The following is a 14,520-nucleotide window of genomic DNA, read 5'->3' as shown; positions in this document are numbered from 1 at the left end:
CAGATGAAAGACGCTCTGAAAGTATCAAGTAGCCATTTACCTTGTAGGGTTCCCCAAAGAGATTAAAACCTGAAGCAAAGAGATCTTCATCTTGCTGCACTTCTTGATTTCTTCGCTCCCATTCTTTTCTTTTAAGTGCACTCCGGTCTTGCTCATAGTGACTGAAAAAAGATAAGAAGAAAAACAATGATATCCTCCATAAATCAGTTTAAACATTCATTGTTACCAATATTAGGAACAAAAACACTACAAACAGGGTAATTAAAGATGATGTCTCTGAAAGAGAGTAAAATCCATACAATACTTTTCCCAAATGTGAACTTGGGGTCATGGTGTCAAAATAAATAGAGCTGTTTAACTTGGGACTCAGATATCACAGAATTTGCTCCAAAGAGAAAGTCCAGCATACACACCTAAACACACTTAAAATCTGCCTTCTGTAAATTAGGATAGGAACAAGAAAAGTGGATCTCATTGTGGAGTGGATCATCCAACTGCCGTGGAAGAACCTGATCCAGTATCATCCCATAAGAGAACTAGATTTACAGTTCAGACTTGATGGGGGAATCACATCTTGAAAGAATTATTTCCCATTCACCCACTTGTTGCCTCCAACCTATCCAGCTTCACCAACCTCACCATGAGATGTAAGCTCTCCACAGACTCTCTCTCAAATGAGCTTGCACAGACCACAGATAAAAGATAATAGCCTCTTATCACCTGTGGGTGGGCTCTTCTTACAAAGCAATTACTCCATATCTGACCTCTGAGTCCTCATCCACACAGGAATCCTGCACAACTCCTCTGAAAGATGAGCCCAGAAATGCAAATTCCTAACTCAGGAGGGATTTAAAAACCATGGACTTTATAAGGAACTCACCAAATATATGGGTCATTACAACAATTTGTAACACATCCTCTTGGCTGTTAGCCCTTAATTGCCCACTTCATTTTCAGTGGTCTCCTAGAGCACAGTGAGCTTCTGATGATAACACTTTGTTCCCGTTTGTCTCTAGTGTAGACATTCTGGTTACCTTCTCTAGACCTGAAGAAGGGTTCTGTAAGGCTGGAAAGCTTATCTTTTTCCACCAAGAAAAATTGGCCCAATAAAATGTTACCTCACCCATCATATCTCTAAATAGAGCTAGCCTTTCCAAAATGGAAAAAAAAAATCAAACCACAAAATCTGCCATTTCTAGATGGTTATTTCTGCCAGAAAAATTTCAGTATGACTTGTCTACAAGTGTGCATGTATATATATATGTGAGCACACTTTGTGCATATATGTGCACACACCCACACGCACAAAAGGTACACACACAGAACATACCTAGATGTAGAAGGCAACTATGTAGTCAGCCAGGTACAGTGGCATATTCAGTCCCTTTTTAACTATGTACACTTGCCTCTATCATAGCATTGTACTATAGCCCACTGTGATTCACAACAACAGGTGGAACCTCTCTTGGGGCCTGACCAGTGCCATATGAGAGAATTTGCCAAACCACAGGAGGTCAATATTGTCTAGCAGCATTACCAACACTTCCACTGCTTGCTGGACTCTTAGAAGACATTTTGCGGGTAAATTACAGCTAAATAATAGCACAGAACACTGAGAGCCAGGACTGATGGCTATAAACAAACTTTATGGGACCACAGGAAACTTGGCCACACCCATGGTAAGTGGTCATCTGGCTAACTAAAATCATGCCAGATTACAGATGTTGCCAGATTAGAGAGTGCCAGGCTAGAAAGGTTCAACCTGTACTTCAGTCTTGCATACTTGTTAACATTTATGTAGTGTTTATTGCGAGCATAGATAGAATGCATTCCAGTACTTCCTGAAATGGTATGGGTCCAGCCCAATGATCTGATCCTGCCAATATGAACTCATATGCATAGTGTGTCCGAGGTCCTGTAGCCTGGAGGATGCCATTTTGAAAAGCGCACTGCTCTGTTCCGAGCGGCTTCACCTCACACTCAGGGCACAGGCAAAAATCACACTGCTGGGGCACAGAAACTTGCTGTGCAAAATTGTGTGTGCATAAAATACCAGACGAAGCCATGTTCAATTCTGTCTCAATATTGGACCAAGGCCAAACCACCTCAAAAAAAAAAAACAGAAGACTGCCTAGCTTACAAGAGGTGAATCGTCTGCTTACATCTAAGGGGTGCTTTAAACATTATTCATGTAGTACTGTAGCTGAAGGAAAGGACCGTCCGTTAATCAAATTTTGTAGCAGATAATTCTCCACACAAGCAATTTTTTTAAAAAATAAGGTCTGTCGCCTTAGAGCAGAGATAGGAGAATGTCACTTATCTTTATGTCAGCTCACTTTGTGCACCTGCGAGACCTAGGTGACAAGCTGTGAGAGCACGTTTACGTCTCTCATGACCAGGACTGAAGTATTTTGGTTTCTTGTTTTTGCCAACTACTTCCTGATCCTCTGAGGGAAAAGATGTAATTAAAACACTGAAGAGGGCGAAAAAAATAAAAGGGAGAGAAGAGAGGCATGTTTCAACTTGCATGGACAACCCCACTTGTGACAAGCATTAAGGGACACTTCAGTACTTTCAACTCATATTTGATTTGTTATAAGGCTTTTGGCTCCATTTTGTGTCAGTTAATTAGCTACAAATTCCAGATGACAATTTGAAGAGCAGATTGAGTATGCACACTGATGTTATCTGTTGTAAGAAATATTTGCCTGCTAGAATTTATACATACATGCTCATCCACACACACTTCCTTATGTAATGGAATAGTGAATTCTGATATCCTGATGAAAATGAATTTAATATCCATCGAGCTCTACTGCAATTGGAAGATAACCAAATACCTACAACTTTTGCCTTTTTAGCTCAGCATGATGTTGTATTGGAAGCTTCACATGGAGAGATATAATGAGGAATGAACTGCACAGTGATAAGGCTTTGACAGTGTATAAAGTCACTGATTTCTGAGTGAAACCACAATTACTAATTTGAAGCACCAGCTAATTAAAACCACAGCTACGTATTTAGTCTCTTGTTATACCTACTGCAGTTTATAATTATGAGGACCTCTTTATCTACTCAATTAAAGTGCTTATGATTCAGGCAGGTTGTGTTTGAACCTGCAAGACCCACAGAGACCACAGGAAATGTATGTCTATCTCCTGATGATTCCATAATATCACAGAACTGGAAGGGACCTCAAGAGGTCATCTAATCCAGCCCCCTGCACATATCCTTAGACTTACATACTTGTTTTCATACAGGGGAGATTTAAAATAAACACAGACTAATGCCACAAAGAAAATCTTATAGTCAGAGCTATGAATTAATAATCAGTCTGAGCAATTCAAGATCATCATGCTTGGAGTGAATAGGGTTGAGTATACTTTAGGAACAGAATGAAAAAGCCACCTAAGTACGTGAGGCTGATTTAAACTAGGTTTTCATTCCGCTTCCCATTTCCAGGTTGGAAACTCAAAAGCAACAACATTAATTTAATTAATTTTACAACACATTCTGCCCGAGCGATATCACTACCTTGGGATCATTTGCAAGTGTAAAGCAATAGTTCATTACTATTGTCATTGCTGCTATTGAATTCTTGTAGAAGTTATAGCATTATTTACTAATTTATTGAGGAAAAATAAAAGAAATTACTGTACTATACCAAAGGCACTTACCATAGTATTAACTATATCTATAAACTAGACTGTGGTAGACTATATGTTCATAGAGATATAACAAGAGGAAAGAATCCTGACTGTACCTCCTCATGGTCTATCAGGACCTTGGGGAATGGGGCAAACGGATGTTATATACTTGCTGCTGCCCATTCTGGAGGTGAGTAGAAATAGGGTGGGGCCTTGACTCTACTGTCCGGAATTACCTTGGAAAAATGTAGGTGAGTCAGTGTGGGTGATGGTGGAGAGGACTGTCATTTTTAACTTGTACAGAACTGTTGGAAACTTCTACTCCAGACACACCCACAAAGCAAGGGTGGAAGAGTGCCTTAGAAAAGTGTTTCTAAACACATTGCCTCTTGAAGTAATGTATTTTACGCACCAACTAACACTCAGGGCTGTTTTTAAAGACACAGTGTAGTATTAGAACTATCGCTTTCTTACCTTATTGACCAAAGACACTTCCACTGACTTCAGTAAAGGCTGAATCTCTGAAAAATGGGACTCAGGGGTCCAGCAACATCCATGGTTCAGCAGGACCATGGCAGTTCTTGGACCATACAGCCCTGGCATCCAGGACTCGGGTGGCAAGCAGACCTGCAGGTGGGAGTCTTACCGGAGCCAGAAGTCTGGAGGGGGCTGGCGGACAGCACCCTCGCTGGGGCAGGCAGCCCAAGCAGGCCAGTAGCAGCAGGCTGTCCCTCCTTTCAACCGGGACTGTGAGCAGAACGTGTCCAGGGGGCTGGCAGCTGAGGGGCTGGCATTTGGGTTTGTTAGTTGGAGGGGACAGAATTGGTCAAGCAAACTCCCAGTTAAGTCTGGAGGGTGTCACACCAGGGAGGTCCAATCTGTAGCAAATTTTGTCTAAGATCTGCAAGATTGAGTCATAAAATCTCATTGGTAGAGATCTCAAGATCTCTTCTAATCCAGTCGCCTACATTCAAAGCAGGATTAAGTATTATCTGCTGAGTATTATTTCCATTAACAAGCCTTTATGACAGTAAAGCCCTATGTTTGTCCATTACTGTCCTCTGCAAACAGAGACGGACCAGACATGCCAGTGGGAGTGAGGGAAGGGGTGTAACAAGTGTAGCCAATTCAGTCACTGTGAGCAAGATCAGTAAAAGCCAAGCAGCAAATTGGGGGAGGGGGATGTAACCTCGCATAATCCTCCCATGTATCACCTCTATCCAGAAGCCTTATCACTGAAGTCAATGAAAGAGGATGAGACTTCAAAGAGTCAGCCTTATTTTTGTGAGAAATTCCATCAAATTCAAAGTAAAAAAAATATTTATTTGGGTGACTATTTGAGTGGCGCTATGAGGATTTTAGAGGCTAATAATTTACAGCAACTCCATCCATAGCGTGTTTTAGAGATTCAGAGTAAAGTACTGTCCTCACTGAAGTCAAAGGGAGTTTAATAGGGTCAAGTTTTTACCCTTAATGTGAAAATATATTATAAATTTAGACTCACATATTTGAAAGCTGTGCCTCTCCTCAAGCACACACACTGTTCAGAACCCTGAAAGGAATCATTATACTGTATTATATCTGAGCAAAGTAATAGTGGCATTTTAATTCATGTATTTTATGAATCTCAATAAAATGGTTTACTCTACTTGGTGGCGGTTATTTTTGTAAACTACTAAGGCAAAATGATGAAACTGTTCATTCTATGCGGCACATTTTTTAAATTAATTAAATTTGATTAATCTAGTATTTACTTTATTAACTACGTATACAAAGGTAAGTAATTCAGTGTTTTACTACCAAACATACTAAAATATTTCTCTTTAAACATATGTCCTCATGAAACCAGAAAAATACATATTTAATTCACCCCAAAGACAAGCACGAGGTAGAAGTTCACTCCCGGCAGCCCTGATAATATTTAAAAATGATTCCACTGTGCTGGTAAATTTTATGACATTAGTAGAATCTCAAGTGATTTGCTGCTTTCCACACCATTTGCAAATAGCTACATTTATCACATGTTCTGCAGTTCCAAGTATTATGTTAGTGGAAAAAAAAAACCAATTAAAGTTCATTTTGAATTCTCCACTCACACTATGACATAAAAGCCACAAGTAATTCCCAGTGTATAAAGCATCTACACACTAGGAAGTGGTTGCTTATCCATGTAGGTCAATGACTTCTTTCTCTGCAATTTTATTTTTGTTGATAAAATGTTTGGCGCTGAGATAACCCTGCATTGCACATTGACTACAGAAAGACACATATTTAACTTTCAAATATACACAGGTTAGAACAAGAATGAGGTCATCCTTCCCCTTATCCAAAGAGTGATACTATGATTGGATCTTAAGGTCATGGTGCAGTCAAACCTGAGTGGAATGTTATCTTTGAATCTCAATACAGCCTAATGAACTCTTTTTATAATAGTTCTCCTTTAGGCTGAAAAAAAATAGTGCCCTACACAACACTTCCAAACAATTGCTGAGTGAACGTGTCAAACAAAACTACTTGTAATATCCTACCCTTCCGAAGATGGGGTTTATTTTCAAAAGAGCCCCACCTACACTGCTTTTTTTCTTTCTCAAGAATGTCTTCTGAAAAGAGATTATGCAAATGAAGCATTACATATGTAAACCAGTGCCTCATTTGCATTTTCAATTTCCCTCCTTTGCATTCCTCTTTCAAAAGAGGAATGCAAGTGTAGACACAGCCCATAAGTAAACAAAGGGATTTCAAAAAAGGCACTGAGAATAGGGAATTTACAGCCATGCTATTTAAATAAGGGAAGTACTTGTCTAAGGTTGCTGCTGCCTCTTTCTATCTTAAGAAAGTCAGGCTATTATGCTTGTTTAGTTTGGATTGGGCATTATGGAGGTTGTTGATGATCTGCCTTGAAAACTGACCTATACGTCAGTTTCAGGTTGACCTGAGAAGGTGCTCAGCTCTTTGGACCCAAGCCACCACGGCACTTACGTATGTGCTTAATTTTATTCACATGAACAGCCTATCTTAAATCAACAAAACTATGTCGGAGCTACAGAGCTGATAGCCTGTATTCAGGGTAAGTATATATATAAAAAAAAAGGCAAAACAAACAACTCCAGAGGCACGGAGAACAGTTCTTCCTCACCCCATCTGTTGACCGTGACTTATCCTGATTTACACCAGAGTAAATGAAAATCACCCCTAGGATTTTCATTTTTATTGCAAAAATTTTGAGAAGAACACCTGACTAGAGAAATGGATTCAGTAGATAAGGAGACAACAAAAGCCAGACTTTAAACAAAATGTTTCGCTAACCACTCCTTTCTTACACATGAAAGGCTTTACTATGCTGTAAAATGATACATTTCACAAGCCATATTACATTTAAAGTAGCAATGCACTACCGCCTCTGACAACTGTTCTTGTGACATTAAATTATACTGTTTTGATAATCTTACTACTTAGCACTGATCAAACAGGCCATGCTAGAATATCCTACAACAATATATTGCAAATCACATTCAACTTTAACTTTAATGCTGCATTTTTTAAAGAATGAAAAACCTTTAATAAAAAAAATCACCATTTAACTAGTAAATTTCAAGATCAATGCAGTTTTTATTTATAAAAAGTTAGAATATTCCATCTTGGATATTCAACAGTTACACAAAGAAATCCTCAAGATGATCATTGGTTATCTCTTAATAATTTGTATTAAAAAGCAATGTTACTCACTGTAGCATGTTTGATAAAAAATACTGCAGATTAAAATTTCTATACAAAATAACTCCCAAGAGACTCACAGACAACTTGTGACAATTAAAACCATGAGGGTGAAGGCATAACTTGTATTCATCAATTTGTTCTTGGTTTGTTTTCTTAAGCATGGGGAAAATTTTATTTTAGTTCAGTTTATTCTTACTTCAGTATTATGTAGCCTCAGATCTGTCCTTCACATGAATTTGGAAGAAAAAAGTTCGGGTACCTTTATAAAAAGGAACAAATAGCACAGATAAGCTCATGAATGGTGAAGAGTATAAAGAAGAGATGATGTTTCAAAGGGGAGCATTTATTGTCTCCTGTATCATAGCATATTGTCTCTCGACATGATTAGTTATCAGTCTGAGTTATCAAAAACTAGTATGAAATAAAGCATTTATGCAGTTATGCTCCATTGATGTCAGCTAGGGGAGCATGAAAATCTCCATGAAGTTGGGTAATTGATGTGTAAATCAGAGCTCAATCACTCTGTAATAGAAATGGTCCCACTGAAAATATGGTTGTTGAACACTATTGCACCAGGGTGAAAAAATGAATGGAGTCAAGATAAGACTTATTTATTAAAAATGATAATAACTGGCAATTTGCACAATTTTCTCTTCAAGAGAGAAGTGCTGTCAGAAACATTTATATGCAAGCTACAGACCACTATATTCAGATATCCTTATTTGGCAATAATTAACTCTTTCCGTTTTATTAAAATGCTCGGGGACATGGTTATGGATATTTAAAAAGCAAATTAAAAGAGCACATTAATCCTTTGAAAGGCGACACATGTAAACCAAAGTAGTGATTGTAATTTGGTTAACAATGTGTGTTCAAGGTACATTTTGAATTGCTATTATAATCCTTCTGTCATTTCACATTTACTATCTGGGAAGCAGCAGGGTAAAAAAATCAGAAAAATACTTCATGCTAACAAAAAAGAAAACCTGAGAAGAAACAAAAATGGGTACAATACAGCTGCTACTGCAAAATTCATTAAATGATAAGTATCCACTAAAATATTTGCTAAATATGACACTTCCAAAATGCTTTATTTATTGCAGGCTGTCTTTTGCATTTAATACATCTAGTAAATAGCTTTAAGTCAGTATTATATTTTGTAAATTAAAATGTGTTAAAGCACCAATATAGACCTTCCAGAAAGGCTCCACATCCTAGCATTTAAGTTACTGCTTATCATATCACACTGGTAAACTGTAACAAATTTATATACACATGTGTGAAATTCATCAGTGACTCTTGGCACTAGATAAATTACATGCAGGATAAAGGAGTTGGATTAGGAGACTGTGTTAGATGGGTAACCTGCTGTGACTGAAAGGGGAGGGCTCTGTCACAGTGAGGGGGCAGACTCAGGATGGCGTTTCAGCGGAAATTCTGAATTTCCTTGCTCTGTGAGATTAACTATTTCTACAGTCTCCCCCGCCCCCTGAAAGTTCCACTTATTGTTTTTTGGGATGTCAAGTTGCTTCAGAACCGACATTATGACAATAAGCCCATTAAGGCTTAGCCAAGATCTACATTATAATTCATACGCATTCACAGTGTACAACCTAACAGCTTCTTATTATACTTCAGATGTGTATTAACAGCAGCAGTCTATGCTTTCTTCTATTATGGAAGCATAATATGGAATGTATTTAGCTGTATTTTGTGTATCATCCCTAATTTACATTTACAGCAAACACCGTATGGTGCCATGACGGCATCTACTTGTGAATGTATCAGGAAATAACATGTATCTGCGTATTCCTGAGGCATAATGATCATTTGATGTGGTAAAAGATCTGAAAAAATAGATGCAATTGATTTCAAAATTTGAATATCTCCACTGTATTATTACAACATTTTAAATACCTCCCCCAAAGGTTACTACATTTTATACATTAATGGCATTTTAAAAAGATGAAAGATGCTCTAATAATATATGAACACACACAAAAATCTCACGAATCAAATGATGTTTAACATACAAGGGCTATGTTGCTAAGTCAGAGCTGAATGTTTTCAGAAATCTTCACACGATTCTTACCAATATTTTTTCATAATTATCATAAGACATACTAATTAATGCTTAAAGTGTTTGGTACATCATTTATAAAAAAAAAAACAGAACTCCTCCTCATTTTCCTGGCATTTCATTGAAACAATGCCAGACAATCTGTAGCTAGCAGGAATTAAAGTGAGCTTTCTAATATAAAACAATAATTGATTAGTATTCTTGGAGCCAGATGAATCAGCAGACTCAAACGATGAAGTATTTTACCACAGAAGCACACCCTTCTAGTCATCTAATAAATATCCTGATTTACTGACAGGTGCCTCCACACAGCTGAGCACATTCACATACTGGGTGGTTCTTTAGCCGCATGTTCTTTATCTTGCAATGTGTTCCAGAACAATAACACAGGTAGATTTAGAGTGTAATAGGATCACTCTTCTTATCATTTGCCAATTTTAAATTGAAGAAGAAATGTACGTGGGTTTTTGTAAATAGTAGATGGATGCACATTTTTGGTGATACTGACAGAAGAGTAGGAGGTGCCTGATATGGCTTTAATCAGGTTACAACTTTATTAATCTGTCCTATTACAGTGCAGGTAACTCCATGATCATTCAATATTTACCAAGGGGCTTCTGTCAGCCCCTCTCTTTTTCCATCCAGGTCCTCCAGCCAAGTTATTGCTGAGACCTTAGCATATACCCCTTGAACTAGGGTTAGCGTGGGCTGTAAGGGGATTGGCTTCCTGCTATGCTAGTCATAGGAACCCCAATTCTCGCTCCATAATTGCTTTCATTTATTGTAGTCATGTCTACTAAAAAAGAAAGAGATGGTCAAATGCCAGGCTCCCTCATTTCAGATTCAAGCAAATGTGCATCCTTTTTTCAGCACTGCTATAAAATATATCGTCCGTCTCTCATAGAGAATAGCAATTTACAAGAGTTGAAATGATTTTGTGACCACACAAGACTTCACAGTTATCAAGTGGGAAAGAACCTAGATCCTTCTGCTCCGAAATTTTAACCCTCCCAATCACTTGACATGAAGGAAAATCAGTCACACTTTATATTAAAGTACACTGTGTACATTTTTATAAATGATTCATAGATATTTTAATAAACAGTTACCCACTTGCTGCAGAGTCCAGCAGGTCAGCAGATTCCTTATAATCATTAATGCTTCTTTAATACTTTTCTACTGATGAACTTATAACAATTTATAACACATTACTTACGCATGTAACCCATATTATTTATGCTTAGAACAGCTTTCATTATTTATTGAGCCTTTATATAATACTTATAAGCAGAACGCTAATATAGAGCATAACAAAAGAATCTTTAACTGCAGAAGTATTATAGGCTATTAGGAATATTAGGGTTTATATCCTCTCTAGAGGCTCAATCCAACTTCCATTGCCATTGATGGCAGTTTTCCCCTGAAATTCAGTCAGTGTTGGAATGGACCTGGTCACTTATTGGTCACAAGCACATGAGCAGATCTGACACTGAGCCCAGAGGAGGGCAATGATGACATGTTGATACAGGTTGAACATTTCTGGCCTGGCATCCTTGGGGCCTGACTGGTCCTGAACCAGGGAATTTGCCAGACCAGGGGAGGTCAGTGCTCGCTCCTCTGCTCCTAGCCCACTGCTTCACTGCTCTCCTAGCCCACTGCAACCCCCCGCCCCCAGCACTCTCCCTGGCTGCCAGGACTTGCCAGCTCCTGAGGCACAAGGACTCTGCTCCCCTGGCCCACTAGATTTCACTGACCCAGCCTACTGGGGCTGCAAGCACACAGCTTGTTGGGCCCCTGCAGTTCTGCTCCTCTGGCCCACCAGGGCTCTGCTGATGGCAGCCAGTCTGCCAGCCCCCAGGGCACCAAGACTCTGCTCTTCCCTGGTCAGGCAGCACTCCTGGCCACAGCCTGCTGGTTTCCTTCTCAGGAGTGCTCCAGCCCTGGACCGCTCCCAGTGATACCCACAGTACCAGATCAGGGGAGTTGCCAGATTGGGGAAGTCCAGATTACAGACGTTCAACCAGTACCAAATCTCAAGTATGTTATATACTCCTCACCAGTCAGGCAAAACTCATCATCCATGTGCTGTGCTTCAAAGGTTTTGACAGCAAACAACTGTGTGTTATTTCTAATGGTTACATGTCCTCCTAGGTTGCATTGCCATTGTTTACACCCCACACAATGGTTGCCAGATTTTCTGTTTGTCAACAGATGACACAGTGTAAGAACCTTTGCTAAAAATAACCTCAAGTAAAACAGCCCCTTAGCCCATCATCACTTGAGCAAAAAGAAAGTCTCCATTAGTTCTTACAGTCATGTGGCTTATATCTGCTGCAGGTCAGCCACTAAGCATGAAATAACCAGATTCACTTAGTGTGGCCCCACCTTCCATCCAGCAGAACGTAGTGATACACAGCCACAGTAGACAGCAAATCACAGAGCCTGCTGCACTCAGAAAGATTAAAGCAAACATACCAGCTTTTAAGAAAAACATATTTCATGCAGGAATTATGTTGTGTTTGATGTATTATTAACAAGAAAGTTAAGACAGGTGTAGCAGTGACCGGGATTTGAAAGCCAGTAAAGGTCACTCACAAGTCATAGCATTATCTCTCTTTCTGAGATGAACCAAAACCACAATCTCCTATCTGGTTTGAATTTTCAGGCTGGGTCTGATTCAAATCCCAGGGTCCAAGACTTAGCTTGTTTACATTTCAGGTGAGATCCAACCAGAGCAGGTAACTATTTTTTATCCAGTTATGGACCCAAATCTGAAATCTCACAAGAACATCTGATCTCATGATATTCTCATCATTCATGATGAAGAAAATATTTTGGGATGAGTCGACGTCAATCATTTGGGGTTAAAGTCTCACGAGAACAGAGCATGAGAAAGGAAAACCATTCTACCCCACGGAAAACCTACTTTGGATTCAGGGCCAGTGTCCCCTCTAATTTTTTTTCCATGTATGGCCAGAATAAATATTATTATGTGCACCAAGGCATGTGTGGATGTGCACCACCTAAAAACCACACAGTGCCAGCTGTAGAAGGCTGTGGGCACTCTGCTAACTTGCTGGACAGTACCTGAATCTCTCCTGGGCAGCCCAGAGGGAACACTCACCATGAGAGCAACAAGGGGAAAACAGTAGGGGAATCTGCTCAACAACTTAGATGTCTATACATAAATGTAAGGAGCATGGGAAATAAATGGATGTAGTAGAACATAAGCTGACATGATAACTAGCATTACAAAGACTTGACAAAATCAATCTCATGATGGGAATATTAGTATAGAAGGGTAAAACTTATTCAGGAAGACAGGCTTAGGGAAAAGAGAAGAGGTCTTTCATTCTACCGGTTCCAACCTCTCTGGTCCGGCATGGTTGGGACCTGACTGGTCCTGGACAAGAGAACTTAGTTCCCTGCCAGGGCCCGCAAGCCACCACTCCCCACTACCACTGGGTTGCTCTCCTACCTTCTGCCCTGGGGCTGCCAGGGAAAGCTGACTCTGGCCCACGCTGGTGACACATCTCTAGCTCTGAGCAGCTGCCTCCAACCCTGCAGGGCTGGCGGAGGAATGCCAGCTCTGGCCCTGTCCCCACAGGGTTGCTGGGGGGAAGCCAGCTCTGGGGCTGTAGGGGGAAGCTAGCTCTGGCCACGTGGGGGGCTGCCGCCAACCCTGCATGCCTGCCCCTTAATGGGGTTTGCTGGGGAATGCAGGCTCCACTGCACCCCCTTCAGGGCTGTCAGAGGATGCTGGCTGCACCCTCCTGCCAGGCTGAAGGCTATTCTCATGACATTCGTTGTCCATCAGGACCAGAGAATGCCTGATACAGGTGTTCCAACCTGCACCACAAAATAAGTTCACTTGTTCTGAGGTCCAAAAGAAAGTGAAAGTGAAAGGCAGACAACTTGAAAGCCTCTTGGTAAAGACAAAAGGTGGGGAGGGGAAGCCAGGATGCTGTCACAGAAGGGGTCTACTATAGACCACCAAACTAGAAGTAGTAGAAGATGAGGCCTTCCTAGAACTAATAACAATATATCCAGAACACAAGACCAGGTAGTAACAGGGACTTTAACTACCCAAACATCTATTAGAAAAGTAACGCGGCAAACCACGAAGTGTGCAGTAAGTTCCTGGAAAGTGCTCAGGACAAATTCCTGTTACAGAACGTGTGGGCAGTAATCAGCAGGGCAGTCATTTTAGATTTGATTCAGGGAAGAACTGGCTGTGAATCTGACAGTAAGAGGAAATTTGGGTGAAAGGAATCACAAAATGATAGATTTCGGGATACAAGGAAAGGAAGGAGTGACAGTAGAAGAATAAGGACAAAGAGACTTTAAAAGGGAGACTTTAATAAACTCACAGAACTAACTAGGTCATGGGAAGAAAATCTAAGCAGGAAAGACGTTCAGAGAGCTGGCAGTTTCTCAAGGAGACAATATCAAAGGAAAAACAGCAAACTATCCCAATGTGAAGAAAAGATTGGAACAATAGTAAGATGCCAATGTGGCTCTAGCAGGAGCACTTAATGATCTGAAAATGAAAATAAAATAAAAAAAAAGAATCCTATGAAAAGTGGAAACATGGACAAACTGCTATGAATGAATACAAAAGAACAGCACAAGCATGCAGGGAGAAAATCAGAAAGGCTACCAGACTATAGGGAGAAAATCAGAAAGGCTAAAGCCAAAATGAGTTACACCAAGTCAGTGACATAAAAGACAATAAAAAGATATTCTTTAAATACATTAAGAGCAAGAGAAAGGCAAAAAATAGCAGAATCCCACCATGTAATTGGGAAGAAGAGCTAATAATGAATCAAGAACTTGAGGTGTTCAATGCCTATTTTCTTTAATAAAAATGTTAGCTGTGACCAGAAGCTTAACCTAATTAGTATTGAGAAGGATCTTCGCATATGTTAACAGCTGTTATAAAGAGGACAACTGTTCTCCATGTTGCCCGAAGGTAGAGCATGAATGGGCTTAAAGGGAGAAAGAGAGATTTAGGTTGCTATTAGGAACAACTTTCCAACTATGAGGATAGTTCACCACAGGGGCAGGCTTGCAAGG

General features: G+C 39.9%; 1 protein-coding gene across 4 annotated transcripts in view; it reads right to left on the bottom strand.

Moving 5' to 3' along the window:
* The window catches only part of AFF2 (ALF transcription elongation factor 2), a 474,637-nt gene that overhangs the window by 344,523 nt on the left and 115,594 nt on the right, over positions 1 to 14,520 (bottom strand). For all 4 annotated transcript variants that reach the window (XR_012647252.1, XR_012647253.1, XM_075007493.1 and 1 more), the window contains exon 2: positions 41 to 161. Coding sequence is in view for 2 of the 4 variants with exons in the window: in XM_075007493.1 (XP_074863594.1) it covers positions 41 to 161 (121 nt within the window). In the remaining 2 variants the exon portion in view is untranslated. The remainder of the gene's footprint in view (positions 1 to 40; positions 162 to 14,520) is intronic.

This window comes from Carettochelys insculpta, chromosome 13, assembly GCF_033958435.1.
Source record: "Carettochelys insculpta isolate YL-2023 chromosome 13, ASM3395843v1, whole genome shotgun sequence".
Lineage (NCBI taxonomy): Eukaryota > Metazoa > Chordata > Testudines > Carettochelyidae > Carettochelys > Carettochelys insculpta.
Note: the sequence above shows the minus strand (reverse complement) of the source record. Positions and strands in the feature narration are given on the sequence as shown.